This window comes from Vulpes vulpes, chromosome 3, assembly GCF_048418805.1.
Source record: "Vulpes vulpes isolate BD-2025 chromosome 3, VulVul3, whole genome shotgun sequence".
Classification (NCBI taxonomy): domain Eukaryota; kingdom Metazoa; phylum Chordata; class Mammalia; order Carnivora; family Canidae; genus Vulpes; species Vulpes vulpes.
Genome location: NC_132782.1, coordinates 89,348,467 through 89,364,487, shown reverse-complemented (window position 1 = coordinate 89,364,487; position 16,021 = coordinate 89,348,467). Strand labels below are relative to the sequence as shown.

The 16,021-nt window shown below is 59.5% G+C and overlaps 1 protein-coding gene across 1 annotated transcript in view; it reads right to left on the bottom strand.

Annotated features, from left to right (window-relative positions):
• The window catches only part of TTYH3 (tweety family member 3), a 29,597-nt gene that overhangs the window by 6,557 nt on the left and 7,019 nt on the right, over window positions 1–16,021 (bottom strand). Inside the window, exons 2-11 of the mRNA XM_026011321.2 lie at window positions 9,684–9,853; window positions 9,451–9,562; window positions 9,122–9,342; window positions 8,828–8,923; window positions 7,863–7,935; window positions 7,507–7,582; window positions 5,223–5,278; window positions 4,499–4,591; window positions 2,120–2,212; window positions 1,559–1,695 (exon numbers count right to left, since the gene is read on the bottom strand). Of these exons, the coding sequence (XP_025867106.1) occupies window positions 1,559–1,695; window positions 2,120–2,212; window positions 4,499–4,591; window positions 5,223–5,278; window positions 7,507–7,582; window positions 7,863–7,935; window positions 8,828–8,923; window positions 9,122–9,342; window positions 9,451–9,562; window positions 9,684–9,853 (1,127 nt within the window). The remainder of the gene's footprint in view (window positions 1–1,558; window positions 1,696–2,119; window positions 2,213–4,498; window positions 4,592–5,222; window positions 5,279–7,506; window positions 7,583–7,862; window positions 7,936–8,827; window positions 8,924–9,121; window positions 9,343–9,450; window positions 9,563–9,683; window positions 9,854–16,021) is intronic.

Below are 16,021 nucleotides of genomic sequence, written 5' to 3'. Positions count from 1 at the left end.
CCTGAGCCTAATCCTCCTGCTCTGCTGTGCTCTGGCTTTCTATCCTCTCTGCTCAGGCTACTGCAGAGCGAGGCAAGAAGCTGGAGCTAGGCCTTGGGCATGCTCAAGGATCTTCATGAGCTGCCTGTTCCCAGGTCAGATTTATGGCCAGGCTGCCTGGTGGTGATGGCATAGGTTAGCCAGGCCTGGGTTCACGTCCCACCTCCCAACCACCAGCTGGGTCACCTTGAGCAGAGGGCCTTCCTCTCTGGGCCCCTTGCAGTGAGATAAACAGAATAGGGGTAGCAACTGGTTGAGGGTCAATTACCAGCCAAGCCCAAGGGTGGGCCCTTACACGCAATGGTTCATCTAGTGCCTACCTGACCCCAAGAAGGGTATACTCTTACAACCCCCATTTTACAGTTAAGGAAATGGAGATCCAGAGTGGCTAAGTGACTTGCCCATGGTCACTCAATAAGCAAAGACAGAACCAGGATCTGAATCCAGGCCATGTGGTTCCAGGTCTGTTCTCTTAGCCACTTCCCTAGAGCTGCCATCTTTAGTATTTCTGCCATCATCACTACCAGATTCCTCACTGCCACCACCACTACTATCATCATCATCATCACTACCATCATTATCACTACCACCACCATCACTGTCATCATGACCATCAACACCATCACTACCACCATCACTACCATCCCCAGCACCATCATCACCATCATCATCATCACTACCATCATCATCATCATTGCCATCATCATCATTATCACCACCACCATTATCACCATCACTTTCATCATCATGATCGTCACCAACACCACCACTGACAGCATCACCACAGAATACAACAGAGTAGAAATCCAGACAGAAGGAAGAGATCTGAGCTGTTATCAGAGCTGGGCCACCAAGAAGCAGTCACAGCCCAATAGGAAGGGAGTTGGTAAGTCTGGGAGATCAAGTGTAAGGACCTAAGCAAGGGAAGGGGCCTGGCTCCTCCATATACCATTCAACTCAGTGCTGATCAGGGGGACTGAGGCAGGGGCTGCCAGGACCCCCACATCAAAGATCAGGACATAACAGCCCCATGGGAGGTAGCTGCCATCCTGGTCACTCAGCTGAATGGGCCACGAAGGCCACAGCCACCTGGACCCTCCCTGCAGAAGCTGCAGGTCCCTATAGCTGGATAGCTGCTTTTTCCACCCACAAGCCCTGCACATGTGCACACAGGGGCATGGAGACGGACAAGACATTGTGAGGAGAGCTGGGCAGAAGAGTGGAGGGGCATGATGCACGGAGCCAGCACTAGCAGGCAGGAGACCTGGCTCCACTTGCCTGCTCTGGATTTGTACGTCACCTGGGCTGGGAGCTCCTCTAGACTTAGTTTTCCATCTGTGAAACGGGGCTACTCCCCTCGGACTTGCCAGCCGCAGAGCACTACAGAGGCTTACAGAGTGTCAGGAGGTGAGGAAGCATTTGTTCCTGTCCCTGGGGACTAAGACATGGGTGTCCAGAAGGCACGTCCCTAAAACACCTTCCATGCCATATGGCCTGGGGCAAGCGCTGAGTCCCTCACCTTTTCTGCTGCCAAGTGTGGGGGACACTGCAGACGATGGAGCTGAACATGAGGGCTGTGACGAAGGAGAAGAGGGCCAGGTAGATGAGGCCCTCCACGCCGTCATAACAAAAGCCCGTCAGGGCCTGCACGTAGTCCTGAGGCCAGACGGCACGGGGACAGCACGGCCCACAGAGACCAGGAGAGAGACGGGGAAGGGAGGGTGAGATGAGACATGCCAGAGCCTCAGTCCAGCCCGCTCCTGGCAGCCTGGACCCCGCTGGCTCCAGTCTGGGCTTTGGACCCACCAGCCCTTGGTGAGCTCCCATTCTGAGTCCCCATCCCCCAGTTGTTCCTCTCTGCTCCCTGCTGTTCCCCCAACACCCCAGCTTCTTCCTCTGCACCCCCTCAGCTACACCCTCTGCCCTCCACCCCCAGCTGCTTTCTTCTGTTCCCCCAACACCTCAGCTGCAACCCTGTCCCGCAGCTGCTCCCTTCTACCCACCCCCCCCAGCTACTCTTCCTGCCGCACATCGCCCCCCAGCTGTTCCCCCTGCACCCTCTCAAGAGGCTGGCTCTCACCAGATGCAGGCTACGGCAGTCCACCAGGGCAGTGAGATGCTGCAGGTTCACCTCTGTGCCGTTCAGCACCTCCTGGACTCGGAGCAGGGGATCCTGGAGGGACACATGGCACACAGGGTCAGTACCACGGTCGAGAGGGGGCACTCGAGCCAGGCACAGGTCCCCTGAGAGCCCTCCAGTGCCTGTCCACCCACACCCTGCTGTCAAGACCACCCTTGACCCTGCAATCTTGGCACACGGACCCTGGTCTTCTAGAAACGACAGCAGTAGTCTGGGTCCTGGGCTCAGGGGCACTGCTGAGGACATGAGTGTAGTGGGCAAAGTGAGACCCACCAATGCCTGTCAGAAGGGGAGCAGCAGCAAATACCCATTTATCTCCTGATGGGGGCCCTGGTGTTTTAAAAATTCTACTTTAAGGGACAGTTAAAGGGAAATTTTTCATGATATTTCAGGTGACAAAACATCATCCAAATGCTCTGTATAGCTGGATGCTGTAGTGTGCGTGTGTGCATCTGTGCGTCTGTGTGTCTACGGGCACCGCTGTGCACACCCTCTCCATGGAATGATGACTTCCCAGAAACCCTCCAGGTCAGATAGGGTTCCTCCAATACCAGCCACAGGACCCAACACTGCAGGTTACGGTGTGTATTTTAAGGGCGCCCTGTGATTCTGAAATGGGCCTCAGAATGACCTAACTCACTGTTAGGGGCTGAATTGCATCCTCTCACCCCCTCCCCAGACTCATACATTGCATTCCTAACCCTGAATACCTCACAATGGGACTATTTGGTGGTGGGGTCTTTCAGGAGGTAATTAAGGTAAGAGCGGGTCATCCGGGGGACCCTAACCCCACAGGACAGAGGTCTTGTAAGAGGAAGGGGTCAGGGCACAGACATGTGCAGAGGGACAGCCACGCGGGGAAATAGGGAAAACAAGGCGTCCACGCACCACGGAGAGAGGCTGTGAGAGAAGCCAGCCGAGCCTGCGCCTGGTCTTGATCACCCCGACTTGCAGCCTTAGCATGTAAGGAAGTAAATCCCTGTGGTCTACACCCCCCGTGCGTGGTACTCCCACACAGCACCCAGCACACCCACATACCCACTCACCCACTCACAAAACACCTAGAGGATGCCCTGGCCCTGACAGAAACAAGAAAGAAAAGGAAGGAGCTTTAATGTATGTGTGTATATGTGCATTTTTTTTTTAACTTAAATTTGGTGAAGTTTGTTGCAGAAGGTCCAGCCGGTCACAAGAGAAGTCTGAGAGGTCAGCCGTGCGCATGGGTGGTGCCCAACCCACTTGGCAGTGTGCGCACCAGGCAGGCCCTATAGGATGACCCCCGCAGGCAGACCCCCGCAGGCAGACCCCCGTGGGATGACCCCTGCAGGGGCACCCCCATGGATGATCCTTTGAGGATGACCCCTGTAGGCAGACCCCCACGGGATGATCCCCTGAGGATGACCCCTGCAGGAGGACCCCCATGGGATGATTCTCTGAGGATGACCCCTGCAAGGTAGACCCCCATGGGATGATCCCCTGAGGATGACCCCTGCAGGCAGACCCCCATGGATGATCTTTTGAGGATGACCCCTGCAGGCAGACCCCCATGGATGATCTTTTGAGGATGACCCCTGCAGGTGGACCCCCATGGGATGATCCCCTGAGGATGACCCCTGCAGGTGGACCCCCATGGATGATCCCAAGGATGACTCCTGCAGGCGGACCACTGCGGGATGATTCCCACGGGATGACCCCCACAGGCGGACTGGCACCTCCTAGGAAGCTGAGTTTTGTCAGGAGCATGGTAATGGACGGATGTATGGGACCAAGTGCTCAGGCCCCAGAACACCTCAGGGGAAAAGCTGCCACCTCTCCAGTTCCCGGAACAGCCCCCATGGGCCGGGGGTGGACTTTACTTTGTTCCTACATGTTTCCTTGATGTTCTTTTTTTCAAATTCAAAGAGTTTGTATTACTTTTCAAATAAAGAACAGAATTATTTTAAAAAACCTCTCCCAAGGGATCCCTGGGTGGCGCAGCGGTTTAGTGCCTGCCTTTGGCCCAGGGCGCGATCCTGGAGACCCAGGATCGAATCCCGCGTCGGGCTCCCGGTGCATGGAGCCTGCTTCTCCCTCTGCCTGTGTCTCTGCCTCTCTCTCTCTCTCTGTGACTATCATAAATAAATAAAAATTAAAAAAAAACAAAAAACAAAAAACAAAAAAAAAACAAACCTCTCCCAAGTCCCCAGGGCCACAGATGAAGGAGAGGAGGAGAAGCCTCTCCATGGAAGGACTCCCAGCAAGGTCCCAGCACGAGCAGCCTGAGCTGGGGCACCGGGACAGGTGTTGCACTGAGCCCTGCTCACCCTGCCGGCCACTCACCTTGGTGGCCGGGTACTCCCGGGGGACCGTCTTCAGAAGTTCAGCCACAACGTCCTGCATTTCTACCAGCGCCTTGTGGCTGCCAGACAGCTTCTGCTCCACAGAAAGGCAGGCTGATTCAGGAGGGGTGGGGCACTGGCTCCCGGTCCCACGGCCCCACCCACACACAGGTCAGCCAGGTTGTGATGCTTGGGGCTCAGGCCAGCCCCAGGCACTCCACTCTGTGGGCCTAGAGAACAGAGCTCCCCAGTGTCCAGAGATAACAGATCACCGAAATGATCTTCAGAGCAGGTGGTTTTCAGGACCAGTAGGCCATGCAACCATGTGGAGAGACAGGCAGTGGGCCAAAGCGTTTCCCCCCAAATTTCACCATGACACCTGTACAGTTATTCCCCTCCCACAATGAGGCATCCCTGGGTCGCCAAAGACAGTTGGATTTGCCCTGCAGGGTGGCCAAGGGCAACCCAAGAAATGAAAGAAACTCCAGGTATTTGGGGGGCATTAAGCAGTCCACCTCAAGGGGCTTACACTGAGGGCATCAGGGCGCCAACCCCAGGGGCAATTAGTGAGGTCAATATGGCATTCATCCAGCTGCCCCTGATGGCGCCTTGGGTCCTGGGGTCTAATGAGGTCTGAGAGAGGGACTGGGGGGCTGCGGACATCTGGGCTGTGGGGGTCAGGGCCAGTTTGGCCTTCCGGGGGCAGGAGAAACCTGGGCACTCACCTGCTGGAAGGGGTTAGAGGCACGGGGCGAGCAAGCCAGGTAGTACTGCAGGATGTCTGTGGACAGAGGTCAAGGTGGCTGTGTGAGGCCAGACATCCGTGTGTGCTATGTATGTGTCTATGTGTGTGCCCACATGTGTGCTCACACAGGCACACGTGTGCGGGTGTCCACAGTGGTATATAATTTTGTAGCTCTATATAGGTCTGCATGTGTGTCTGTACACACGTGTGAACAGACATGTGTGTGACATGCATGTGCGTGGGTACGTGCATCTGTCTGTTGTGCCTGTGTGTATTCGAAGATGTGTGAGAGGGGAGGTGGACTGCAGAGAGCCCAGGCCCAGGGCCCAGACCCTTCTGCTCCAAGCGGCATCCCTGCAGCATGCATGATTGCATGCGGGGGGCAGCCCTCTTCCTCCCTTCCCTCTGGGGCAGCAGGCAGGGCACCAGGGGTGGACATGGGGTCAGAAGACACCTAAGCACGCATCTGCCCCTGGGTCACCAGGGCAGAATAACAGTTCTTAGGCCAGAACATTACCCCACGGAGGAGAGGACGTGACGTGTATGTTGCAGCCAGGAGGGCCTAGGACTCAGGTGGCCTGTCTCCCCATTAGAACATGTCAATTTGGCATCTCACATTTGAAAATGGGGATTCACTTACAATTCTGATTCTGAGAACCCTAGGAGAACCAAGCCTGGCTGGAGCTGGGGGAGGAGCCCTGTCTGCCTGCCCCACCCCCACAATGCAGGCCCCCCCCTCAGTGGGGTCAGGGCTCTTGCCTGAGGCAGTGATGCTGGCTTTGGAATTCCAGGCACCTCCCATCTGTGGGGAGCCCTCTAGTGCCCGGTGCAAGATGGGGACCAGGAGTAGGAGCTTGGGCACAGGGCTTTGCCACAGCCCGGGCAGCTTCTCGCACAGCTCCCACACTCCCACACTCCGCCCCTCTGGCCTGGGTTCCCACCCAGCCTGTGTGAAACCCACTTCACTTTGGCCACCTGTAAATGGAGCCAGCACGCTGGCCGTGGTTCTGCCTGGCTCTGGGAGGGGAGGCCTGTGGCTTGCAGGTGGGAGCCCACACTCACTTGAGGTGGGGGCAGCTCGAGCTTGCTAAGGACCTAGGAGTCCTGAGCAGTGAGGACCTGGGGAGGCCAGGGACACTGGTGAGCACAGCAGGCCCAGCCCTCCCCACACTGGGGGGCAGACAACCTGCCCTCCGGGGGCCTCCTCGGGCTTGGGTGGAACCAGTTCCTTCAACCAGATAAGCTAAAGCCAGCCCATATTCTCCTCCCTGTGGCTTTCTCAGGCAAAGAGGGGAAGATGGTCCCAAGAGGGCCAGCATTTGAAGGCTACTCAGAACCCCTGTCCCCACGGAGACAGCCCCTCTACCCTTCTCTCAAGGAACACACAACACTCACAGCAGGGCAAACTGATGAGCTGAGCACCTTCCAGCTCTGGCTGCACCTGAGCCCCAGAGTCCTGCATGCACCTGCTTCCTGGGATGGCCCAGACCCGCTCCCGGCAACCCCCTCCGTCCGCGTCCCCATGACGACAGCGGCTCAGGCAGAGAGCAGAGCCCTGGGTGGCTCCCTCCCTACACTCTGCTTCTCCAGGTGCCCCAACATGCTGCCTCACGGCACATCCCCATCCACCTCTTACCCCGCTGGCTGGAGGCATCCTATCTCCTGCCTGGAGGAGTGCAATAGCCTCCCTGCCTTCCTACTTGACCTCCTTGGCACTCCAATAGCCCAAAGCACCTTTTAAAAGGCAATCCAATCCTGGATCAGGTCTCTTCTAGGCTTCCCACCCTCCAACGGACCCCTCAGGATTAAGCTCAGATTCCTGTCCTCGACCTTGCCTGCCAGCCTCCCCATCCTCTCCTTTCCCAGGTAGTCTATCTTCTGCCTTACAAACACATTAAGTCTGTCTCTGCCTCAGGGCCTTTGCATAAGACACATAGCCTTTTCTGGTTCAATTTTAAAGCCACCTCTTTGGCAAGCCACACCAACTGCTCTGAAACAGCCTGTCATCACTTGCCTTGCCTGCCCCCTGGTCACCTGCCTTCACCCTCATCCCATGCTCCACTGTCACTGGCCTCACACAGCACCTGTCATCATTCTCAGAGCACCCCGCCTCCCTCACAGAAGGTGTTCCTGTTCACTCACTAGCCTCCTCATCTACGGGAGTCCTGCCTCCCCCAGGATGCCTTGGCCTCACTCAGGTGGGTCTCCCCAGCCTGGCCACCGGGGGTGCGGGGGTGCCAGCTCAGACATAACTGCAGACTCACCCCCGCTCAGCACCGAGTGTTCCTCCACCATCCTGGTCACATAGGTGTCGGGGTCCACACAGAAGTCACTGGAGCCCTGATGGGTGCAGGCAAGGAAGATGGGGTGACCAAGCTAGGCCCCCCAACCTTCAGCTCTCACAGATAGAGCCTGGACCCTGGGTTTGCTCTCAGCTCAGGAAGGTAGAATAGGGATCTGGGAAGGCACCGACTTGCTGCGTGCCCATGGAAAGGTCCCTACTCCATGGGGAACGTCAGTGTCCCAGGGGAGGGTGGGAAGGGAGAGAAGTGTGACATTCCCCACCCCAACCCCATGCCTAGGCCAAGCAGACCAGATCACACTTTCCCCTGCCACTCACCACAGACACGGCCAGCTCCAAGCCTAGGGCGCCCCAGCTGATGACCAGGGCCAGGACCCCCAGTAGGCAGACCCTTGGGGCAAAGAAAGCCAGTCAGCACCCTTACAGCTAGAGTGGCTGCAGGCCGGAGGGTCAGCATCCTGGGAACATCTAGGGGTCTGCCCACACAAGGGCTGCTCCTCCTGCAGTCTGGCCTTAGCTAGAGTGACCCGAAGGCCGGGCACAGATGATCTCCCTCCTACCTGGGCTGGGCTCGAGTAGGGCCCAGGGTAGGGCCAGGGAGGGCCAATCTTCCTGCTTACCCCTCCCTCTAGCAGACGATGAGTCTTGGCCTTCACCCTGCTCTCCATGGCGTGGCCAGAGGGACCTGGTAGCCTGGGCCAGACCCTATGGGGCTCAAACCCTGCGGGGCGCCTCCTCAAACCACCAGGCAGGGTTCTTGCTGGCCCCTGCCTTACTGGAGGCCTGACCTCACCTGCCTCCCTTGGTCCAGTCACTCAGGCCTCCCGCTGCTCCTCATACCCCCCACCCCCCGCCAATGCAGGCTGTGCCCTGGTGGTCAGACATCCCTGGGTCCCTTGGGCCTGCGCTCCAGTTTTCCCATCCCAGTGAGCCACCTCCCCAAGGTGGCCAACTGAATAAGTGATGCAGCAGGGACTGCTGCCAGACTGCCTCCAGGCTAAAGACAGAGTCCCCAGCTGGACCTTCTGGTGTCCTCATGACTAAGTGGCCTCTGGGTTACAATGTGCAGACTTAAGGGGCAAGGAGCCCAGTGGGAACTGAGGACAGGCAGGGCAGATGTGCGCACCACAGGGGCACAGGTCCAGGACACAGGAGGAATGTCAGAGGCTCCCCATAGCAGATCTGAGGCTAGCTGCACAGATGGGGGAGGGCGAGGCTGACTTAGAAGATGGTGCTGTGGGTACCCCACCTCTGCCCTCTGCCCCTCACGCCCACAGACTCACCCAACCAGGATGCCTTTGGAGCTGCGGATGAGGCCGACCAGCACCAGCAGGCAGATGGCCACGTCAAGCAGCAGCAGGCCCAAGTAGCCCAGCCACCTGTGGGCACATGGTGGGTGTGGGTGGGGCACAGAGGGTGGGAGTGGTGGTACTGCAGGGGCGGAGCTAGCACAGGGGCAGAGCTGAGGGAAATAGCCAGGGGTCCAGGGGAACTAGGCCCCAAACCACAGCTCTGACCCCAACCAGCCCAGGGAGGTCCACCTCTCCTGCGTGGGCAGAAAAGAGGGCCATCCGCACCTGTACCAGTCGTAGACATCGGCCTGCTCAGCCAGCACCTCCAGCGACACAGAGGGGTTCCTCCAGAAGGGGATGGCAGCTGTGTAGCCCAGCAGCGTCTCAAGAAGGCCCTGCAGCCGCTGGACCGCACGCAGGGGCTCTGGCCGCGCAGCCAGCTGCCGCTCCAGGCTCTGCAGGCTAGGCTCCGCCGAGCGGTTCAGGGCGGCTGCCGTGTCCCACACCTGCGCCGGACCAGCGGCCAGTGAGCCCGGGCACAGACGGGCTCCCCGCTTGTCCCCCCGCTCACACACGCAGACACTGGGCCCCCTCCCCACCGGGCGGCCACTCACGCGGTCCTGGACCCCTGCCACTGTGCGGTTGGCGTGGCGGAGCGAGTAGGTGGCCCGATGGATGCCGTCACTGGTCTCCCCGTTGCCATAGAACCCCACGGCGATGCCGGCGCTGGGACAGGGTGGAGGGTGGGGGGAGGGGGGAGGGGGCATGTGAGGGCGGGGCGCCCTGCACTGGGGAGATCCGGCCTGTCAGGCCCGCCCCCACCCGGCCAGCCAGGGCCCACGCTCACCTGCAGACCAGCGTGGCGATGATCACGCACCAGGCAGTGCAGCAGCAGTCGGCGTCCAGGTGCTCCTCGCTCTTGCGCCGCCGGCAGCACAGCCAGAAGGAGTAGAAGAGCAGGAAGAGGAGGTCCAGGGCGAGGCAGGCCAGCGCGGTGGCCCCCAGCAGCAGCAGCGCCTGTGGGAGGTGGGGAGGCGCTGGAGGTATGGCCCCCCGCCGGGCTCTGCTGCACCTAACGGGCACCCGGGCACACTCCCACCCAGCCGTCCCCCCAGTGCTTGGGTGGCTGGCTCAGCAGGCCTGAGATCCCACGGACGCCCCGTCCTTTACCCTGTACTGGCCATCAGAACTGGACCCAAGCTACACTTGGAGGTCCAGGATGTCATGGCCATGGGGTCCTTCCAGGCCCTGTGCCCTCCACATTGGAGCCCAAAGCAGGATATGTCTATTCCGGGGCCTCTGACCAAGCCCAGGAAGGAGGGCAGATGGCCACGTGGCCCAAGAAGGCCCCTAACCTCCTGAGCCTGTTTTCTTTTTTGTAAAAGGGGGGCAACCTCTCCTCAGAAGAGACTGGTAGAGTGTCAGCAAGGGCACGCCTGGTAGGGCCAGGCACACAGCAGAGCCCTCACCGTCAGCCTGGACCCTGCTCTGGATCTGGCCACCTTCGCAAGCCCCTGGGCCCTGGGTGGCCCGAAGGGCCCTGAACTCCCTGGCCACACCCCAGGCATCACCAGGGGAGGAGGAAATGCCTCCTGCAGAACCCCCTGTCACGGAGGTGGGCACCACCATGGATGTGGCTGACTTGAACTTTCCTAAGAATTATGAACACGCTAAGTAAATTTAAAAGCTTTTGTCTTACTTTGGGTTTATTAACAGACTTATTATCTTGGCTGATATTTTCTACCTCATCTCATCTATGATTATTAAAATAGATTTTAGAATAAAGTCCTGATTATATTGTTAAAAAGTTACTAACTTTCCAGAAATGTATGCCCACAGGTCAACTTGGCCAAGGCCAAGTGGAGCCAAGTCATCTTATTATTAGTAGAGCCTGGTGAGCTCACTATGTGGAGAAATGAAATAGCAGAAATTCTGTAGTTCTCAAGTAGCCCACAAGAAAGCTGCATCTGCTGCAACATTTTGGAGAAAGATGTTACTTTCCCTTAGCCTCTACCATCATACCTTCCTTCCATTACCAAGGGGGCGGTTTGTTACTGGCAGAAATAAATTGCATTATATACCAAAAAAAAAAAAAAAAGAAGTGGCTGACTTGATCCAGCAGGGACTCCCACTGTGGGCCCTGCCCCGGGCTGGGCCTCCCTCTGTTGGAACACATGCCAGATGCCAGCCTGGCCTCCCCTGGGCACCCTGCTCTCCCTCTTGCCTGGCCCAGTGTGTCACCTCCACTTCACCAGGAAAGAAACTGCCCTCAGAGATATGGAGGAAGGAGCCATGTTCCTACGTCACGGCCCCTCTGGGATCTCTACTCACACGCTTTGTTGGCATGGGAGTGACCATCTGACAGGGATGCAGACTGGGCCTGACCATGTGAAACTCACGGCAGAAGGCAAGTAAGTGCCACGCATGAGGTCCAACGCATAGTAGCATCCACCCCACAGGGGCCATCAGATCTGGGGTGCAACCAATAGGCACCCCACAGCTGCCCTCCCTAGGCCTGGGGGTACCTGAACACACCCTCCCTCCCCATGTCTGAGTACTCAGCAATGTGGCTGTCCCTGGAGTGCTCCTGAGGGGTGGGAGGCCCACCTGCCCCCTGCAGCACCCCCTTGGGAAGAGAGGCTCAGCCATAGAGGCCCTGATACCCAGCAGCTGTCTCCCCAGAGATGGTTGCCAAGCAGCAGAGGCAGGATGGCACTCCCTGCACTCCCAGGAGCCCGCTGCTCCCACAGGTCTCCCACCAGGCCTCCCACCTCCCACCTAACCAGGGCTCACACCTCTGCCCCCACACCCCACCATGAGGCACAAGATGGGGGCCCTATCTTGGGGAAGACCAGGGTTGCAGGCACCATGAGGCTGTAGTCACATGTCACAGTCTGGCCTTGCTGGCCGCCCCACCTTCCATATGGGGACCATGGTCACTGGGGGCTGGCGCCCTCTGTCCCTCCCTCAGACTGGGGGTGCAGCTGCCCACTATCTCTGCCCTGGCAGGAGGGCCTGATGGGCCCTGGCCACCCCTGCAACCGACCTGGAGTCAGCGCCCCCTCATCAGCCTAAGGCTCCTGGAGGTCAGGGGCGCTCATGTCACAATGGTAACTCGGTACTGGTAAGACCAAGGCCACAGCCAGGAGTCTCCAGGCAGGAATCAAAGGCTTGTCAGAGGGCCAAGGGCCAGTCAGGGAGGGGGGTCACCTTCACAGTCCTGCTATCAGGCCCCGCCCTCACCCCGCCCAGCACCGGATGTCATTAACATTAGAGTGGAAGAGCACTGTCTCCAGGGGTTGGCCCTCCCATGCACAGGTCCCACCCACTGCCTCCTCCCGGGTCAGAGGCAAAGGGCACATCGCAGCACTGTCCCTGGGGCCATGGCTCACAGGGGACATCTGAGCTTCCATTGCCACCATGTCCTGATGCTGCCACCTCTTCTCCATCCTGCCTGCAGGCTCCTCTCCTCCCACAAGCCCCCAAAGACCACACCACACCCCCACCCGGAAGCATCCACCCAGAAAGAACCCCCCGTCAAAGCCCTGTCAACCCTGGCTCCCAGACTGTGGCTGTGCCCACCAGCCCCATGCCTGGCCCATGCTGGCAGTCCCCCTGGAGGCCACCCTCTGCTCTAACAGACGTCCCTTGGCCCGGCTGGGTGGAGTCGCCTGCCCCTGCCCCTGCCCCTGCCCCTGCCACCCCACCACTTCCTGTCTTGCTTGAACCTCCACCACCCCCACCATGTCCAGAACACAGCAAGCTTGGAGCAGGTGGTTAAATACACACATGGACACACATCCTCCTGAGGTGGGGAAGCTGGGACTAGAGGCACCCGCGCTGGAGTCCCAAGAGCCCACCCAGCCCTCACTGTCATCATGACTCACCAGCAAGCTCCTTGCAGGCCCAGAACACTGCCTCAGGCGTGTCAGGACCACCCATTCCCATTTGCCAGATGGGAAAACTGAGGCAAGATAGCACCACCGGCCAGGTGAGACATCACACCTGGAATAAGGCTGGGCTCCCCACTCCTTTGGGAGCTATGGCAGGTACCAGGCCTGGCAGGTCCACAACGGATCTCACTCACGGCCCCCGGAGCCACCCAGCAGAGGGAGCAGGGACAGTGCCTGCTGGACGTGAGGTGGGCCCCAGAAACCAGAGAGAGCAGGACAGGGAAGCGCACAGGGGCAGGTCTGTGATTTACAGTGACCGGGCACCTCCCTGAGTGGGCACGTCCTCCTCCAGGAGGTCAGGGAAGGGTGCTGTGTCTCTCTGGGCGAGAATCACACTGGTACCTTCCTTGGGTCCTCTCCTACTGCTTTGATTTGGTTTGTTTTGTTGTTGTGGGTCTTTGGTTTTGTTTTTTTTTTTTTAACCACACACTTGTACTAACTTTATAATTAAAATGCAGAACCAGAAACCTGTTCGTTCTTTCCAGCTGAGCGTGGGAGGCCCCTGGTCGGCGCCCAGTTCTGCCACATGAGAGTTCCTGTGTGGTCCTGTGCCCACATGCACACTCACACACATGTATCCACACTCAAACATCTACACCCATGCATTCCCAGATGTGCACGCCCACGTTCAGACCTACAATATGCATGTGATGGTGTCATCCTATATCTCCCCAGCAGTGGCAGGAACAGTGGCCTGTGGTCGTGGGTAGGGAGAGGGGCTCCCAAGCATCTGGGTGCTGGGATACCTGCAGCAACTGGCAAATGGGAAAGGCTGCTCGCCTTGGGGGCATCACTACCACAGCCACGGGGGCAGAGGACACTCTTATCCCGTGCCTGTCTCACAGAGTGGGTCCAGGAGTGGGGCCACTGCCCAAGGAACCCCAGAGCCCGGCTGGACGGTGATCCTATGTTCTGGGGCTCAGATCCAGGTACTCTCCAGAGGCTTCCCTGGAGGCAAGGACAGTCAGAAGCTCCGGTGCCCCTCTGCCCCCACGTCCCCCCTATAACACTGCACCTTGGGAGCCAAGCATCCACACAGCCAGGATCCCAGCTCCAAGAAGCCCCCTGACTATGAAGAGCCTGTTTCTATCATCTCTGCACTGGGTGTGTCTGCCCAGGCCTGCCCCGGTACAGTGCTGGAAAGGCCTCATGAAGCTCACCGGTCTAGCAGAGGCAGTGCTCCCAACCCCAGCACAGAGACCTGGCACACAGGGGTCACTCACACGTGCCCCTCTCACCACCCCGAAAGTCTGAGAGGCTGGGGGCTCTCTCTCTCTGGCAGGAAGTCAGTCTCCGGGGCTGGTACCACAACAGCTTCCCTCAGCCCCCAAGGAATGCACCAGAACCCACCCCTGCCCCCGCCCTGGATCACACAGGAGGGCACTGGGTTCCAGCCCATCATGGTGAACGTGCAGAGCCTGTCGCCGGCTGGGGGCACGAGCCAGGCACGGGGGCGCCCAGCACGACCTCTGCCCCTGACTCCTAAGGCCGCATTCCCAGAGGACAACCTTCCGCTGGCCTTCCCAGGGGCAGCCCCGCCTCCCCCTGGCCCCCCTCCCCTTCCCCTGGGCCCATTCAAAGAGAGAATGGGAAATGTCTGATCAGCATCTGGGCTCTAACCACATGGAATCTTCCATCTGTGATGGAAGTGATGTCAGCACTCGGTCAGGCGAGGCGAGATGCTCGGGCCCGGATCCCCACCGCTGGCCACAGTGCTGGCCGCCAGCCGCCTGAAGCGCTAAGAACGCACTGGGCTCTGGGCAGGCGCCGGCAGCGAGGACTCGGCGTGGCCCTCCCACCCCTCCTGGCCCCACAGCTCATTTCTGGGCCCTGGACCATCCCATCCTCTCAAGGCTCCCGCAGCCCCTTCCAGAGCACAGCCTCTACCCCAGCCTGTGCCCACACACTCTCCTGCATGCCCTGACGTCTGCCAAGGCCCCTGTCCACTCTGGACACACCCAATGAGCCAGAGCTTGGGGGTCTACAGCCTTACCCTGGCCCAGGTCTGAGGCCCACTGAGGGACCCAAGCCCCCAGCCCCAGTGGGGGAGCAGGGGTAGGAGGGGGCCCAGGGCAGCAGCTGTTCTCTGTGTGAGCCTAAACTGGTTCCCTGCCTGGGGCGGGGGTGGGGGCAGGGGGGGATGTTCCCTGGCTCAGTCCCAGGCTTGCTGGCAGTCAGGGTACTGGGGGCCCCACGCTAGCCCCGTGAGGGGAGGGCTCGCGGCATGCCACCAAACCTTACTAAGAGCTTTGCAACAGGAGGCTCAGCCTCACCACTGGCCTGGACATGGCCTGTCAGTGTACCCCACCCGTGTGCAACACCAGGCTCACGTCAGCATGGGCCACCCCAATGTGCCAGAGGCCACCAGGCCAGGGTAGCCACACAGGGCCCTTGGCAGCACACCCATGTGCCATCTGCACACAGACAGCCCAGCAGTAGCCGCACACAAGCCTGCATGGGAGCACGCCACCTGTGGAACCTACACTGGAACCCCCGATGGACCGTCTCCCTACACACCTCCCCCCAGGGAGGAGCCTCATGCCCTTGGCAACTGCTCCTGACAGGGACCCAAACGGTCAATCCCCCTGTGGACCACCACTGCCAACAGCCAGGCTAGGGAACCCCTGCCCCCCTGGAAGTCCCTCCCTGGGGCTCTGATGGGACGTGTGGGCCTCCAGCTCCCCCTAATCCCAGCCCCACAGTGACGCACCCCCTTAGCCAGCCTCCTTGTGGGAAGTCACGTGCACCCAGGCACAAGCGCTCACGGGCTAGGGAGACGTGGGGGCCGGCAGTCCAGGGGTGATTGGTATTCTCAGGGAGTCAGGAACCCTCATGATCACACAGCAGGAGGTACGGAGCCAGGACCCCAGCCCAGGCTGGTGGAACCAAACCTGACATCCCACCACTGCCCGTGGCACGAGAGGGGCCAGCAAGGTACCACCCAGGAACCCAAACATGCCTCAGCTGGAGCCTGGGTCTGGGCTGAGCCAAGGGATGGGCACTGAGCTGGGCTGCTGCCATGGCTCCTCTACGTCCGGGGTCCCTCACTGGAAAGGGTTCACACCACACAATGTTGCCCACTCCCCTGGGCTGGCCCTCTGGCTCACGCATGGACTCCCTGCTCCCTAGACCACCTGGGGAGGGGTAGCACCCACCTTGCAGGCCAGGGGCCTGAGGCCAGAAGGGATGTTGGAGGCCCATGCACTTCAGTGACACAGGAAGCAGGGTCCAA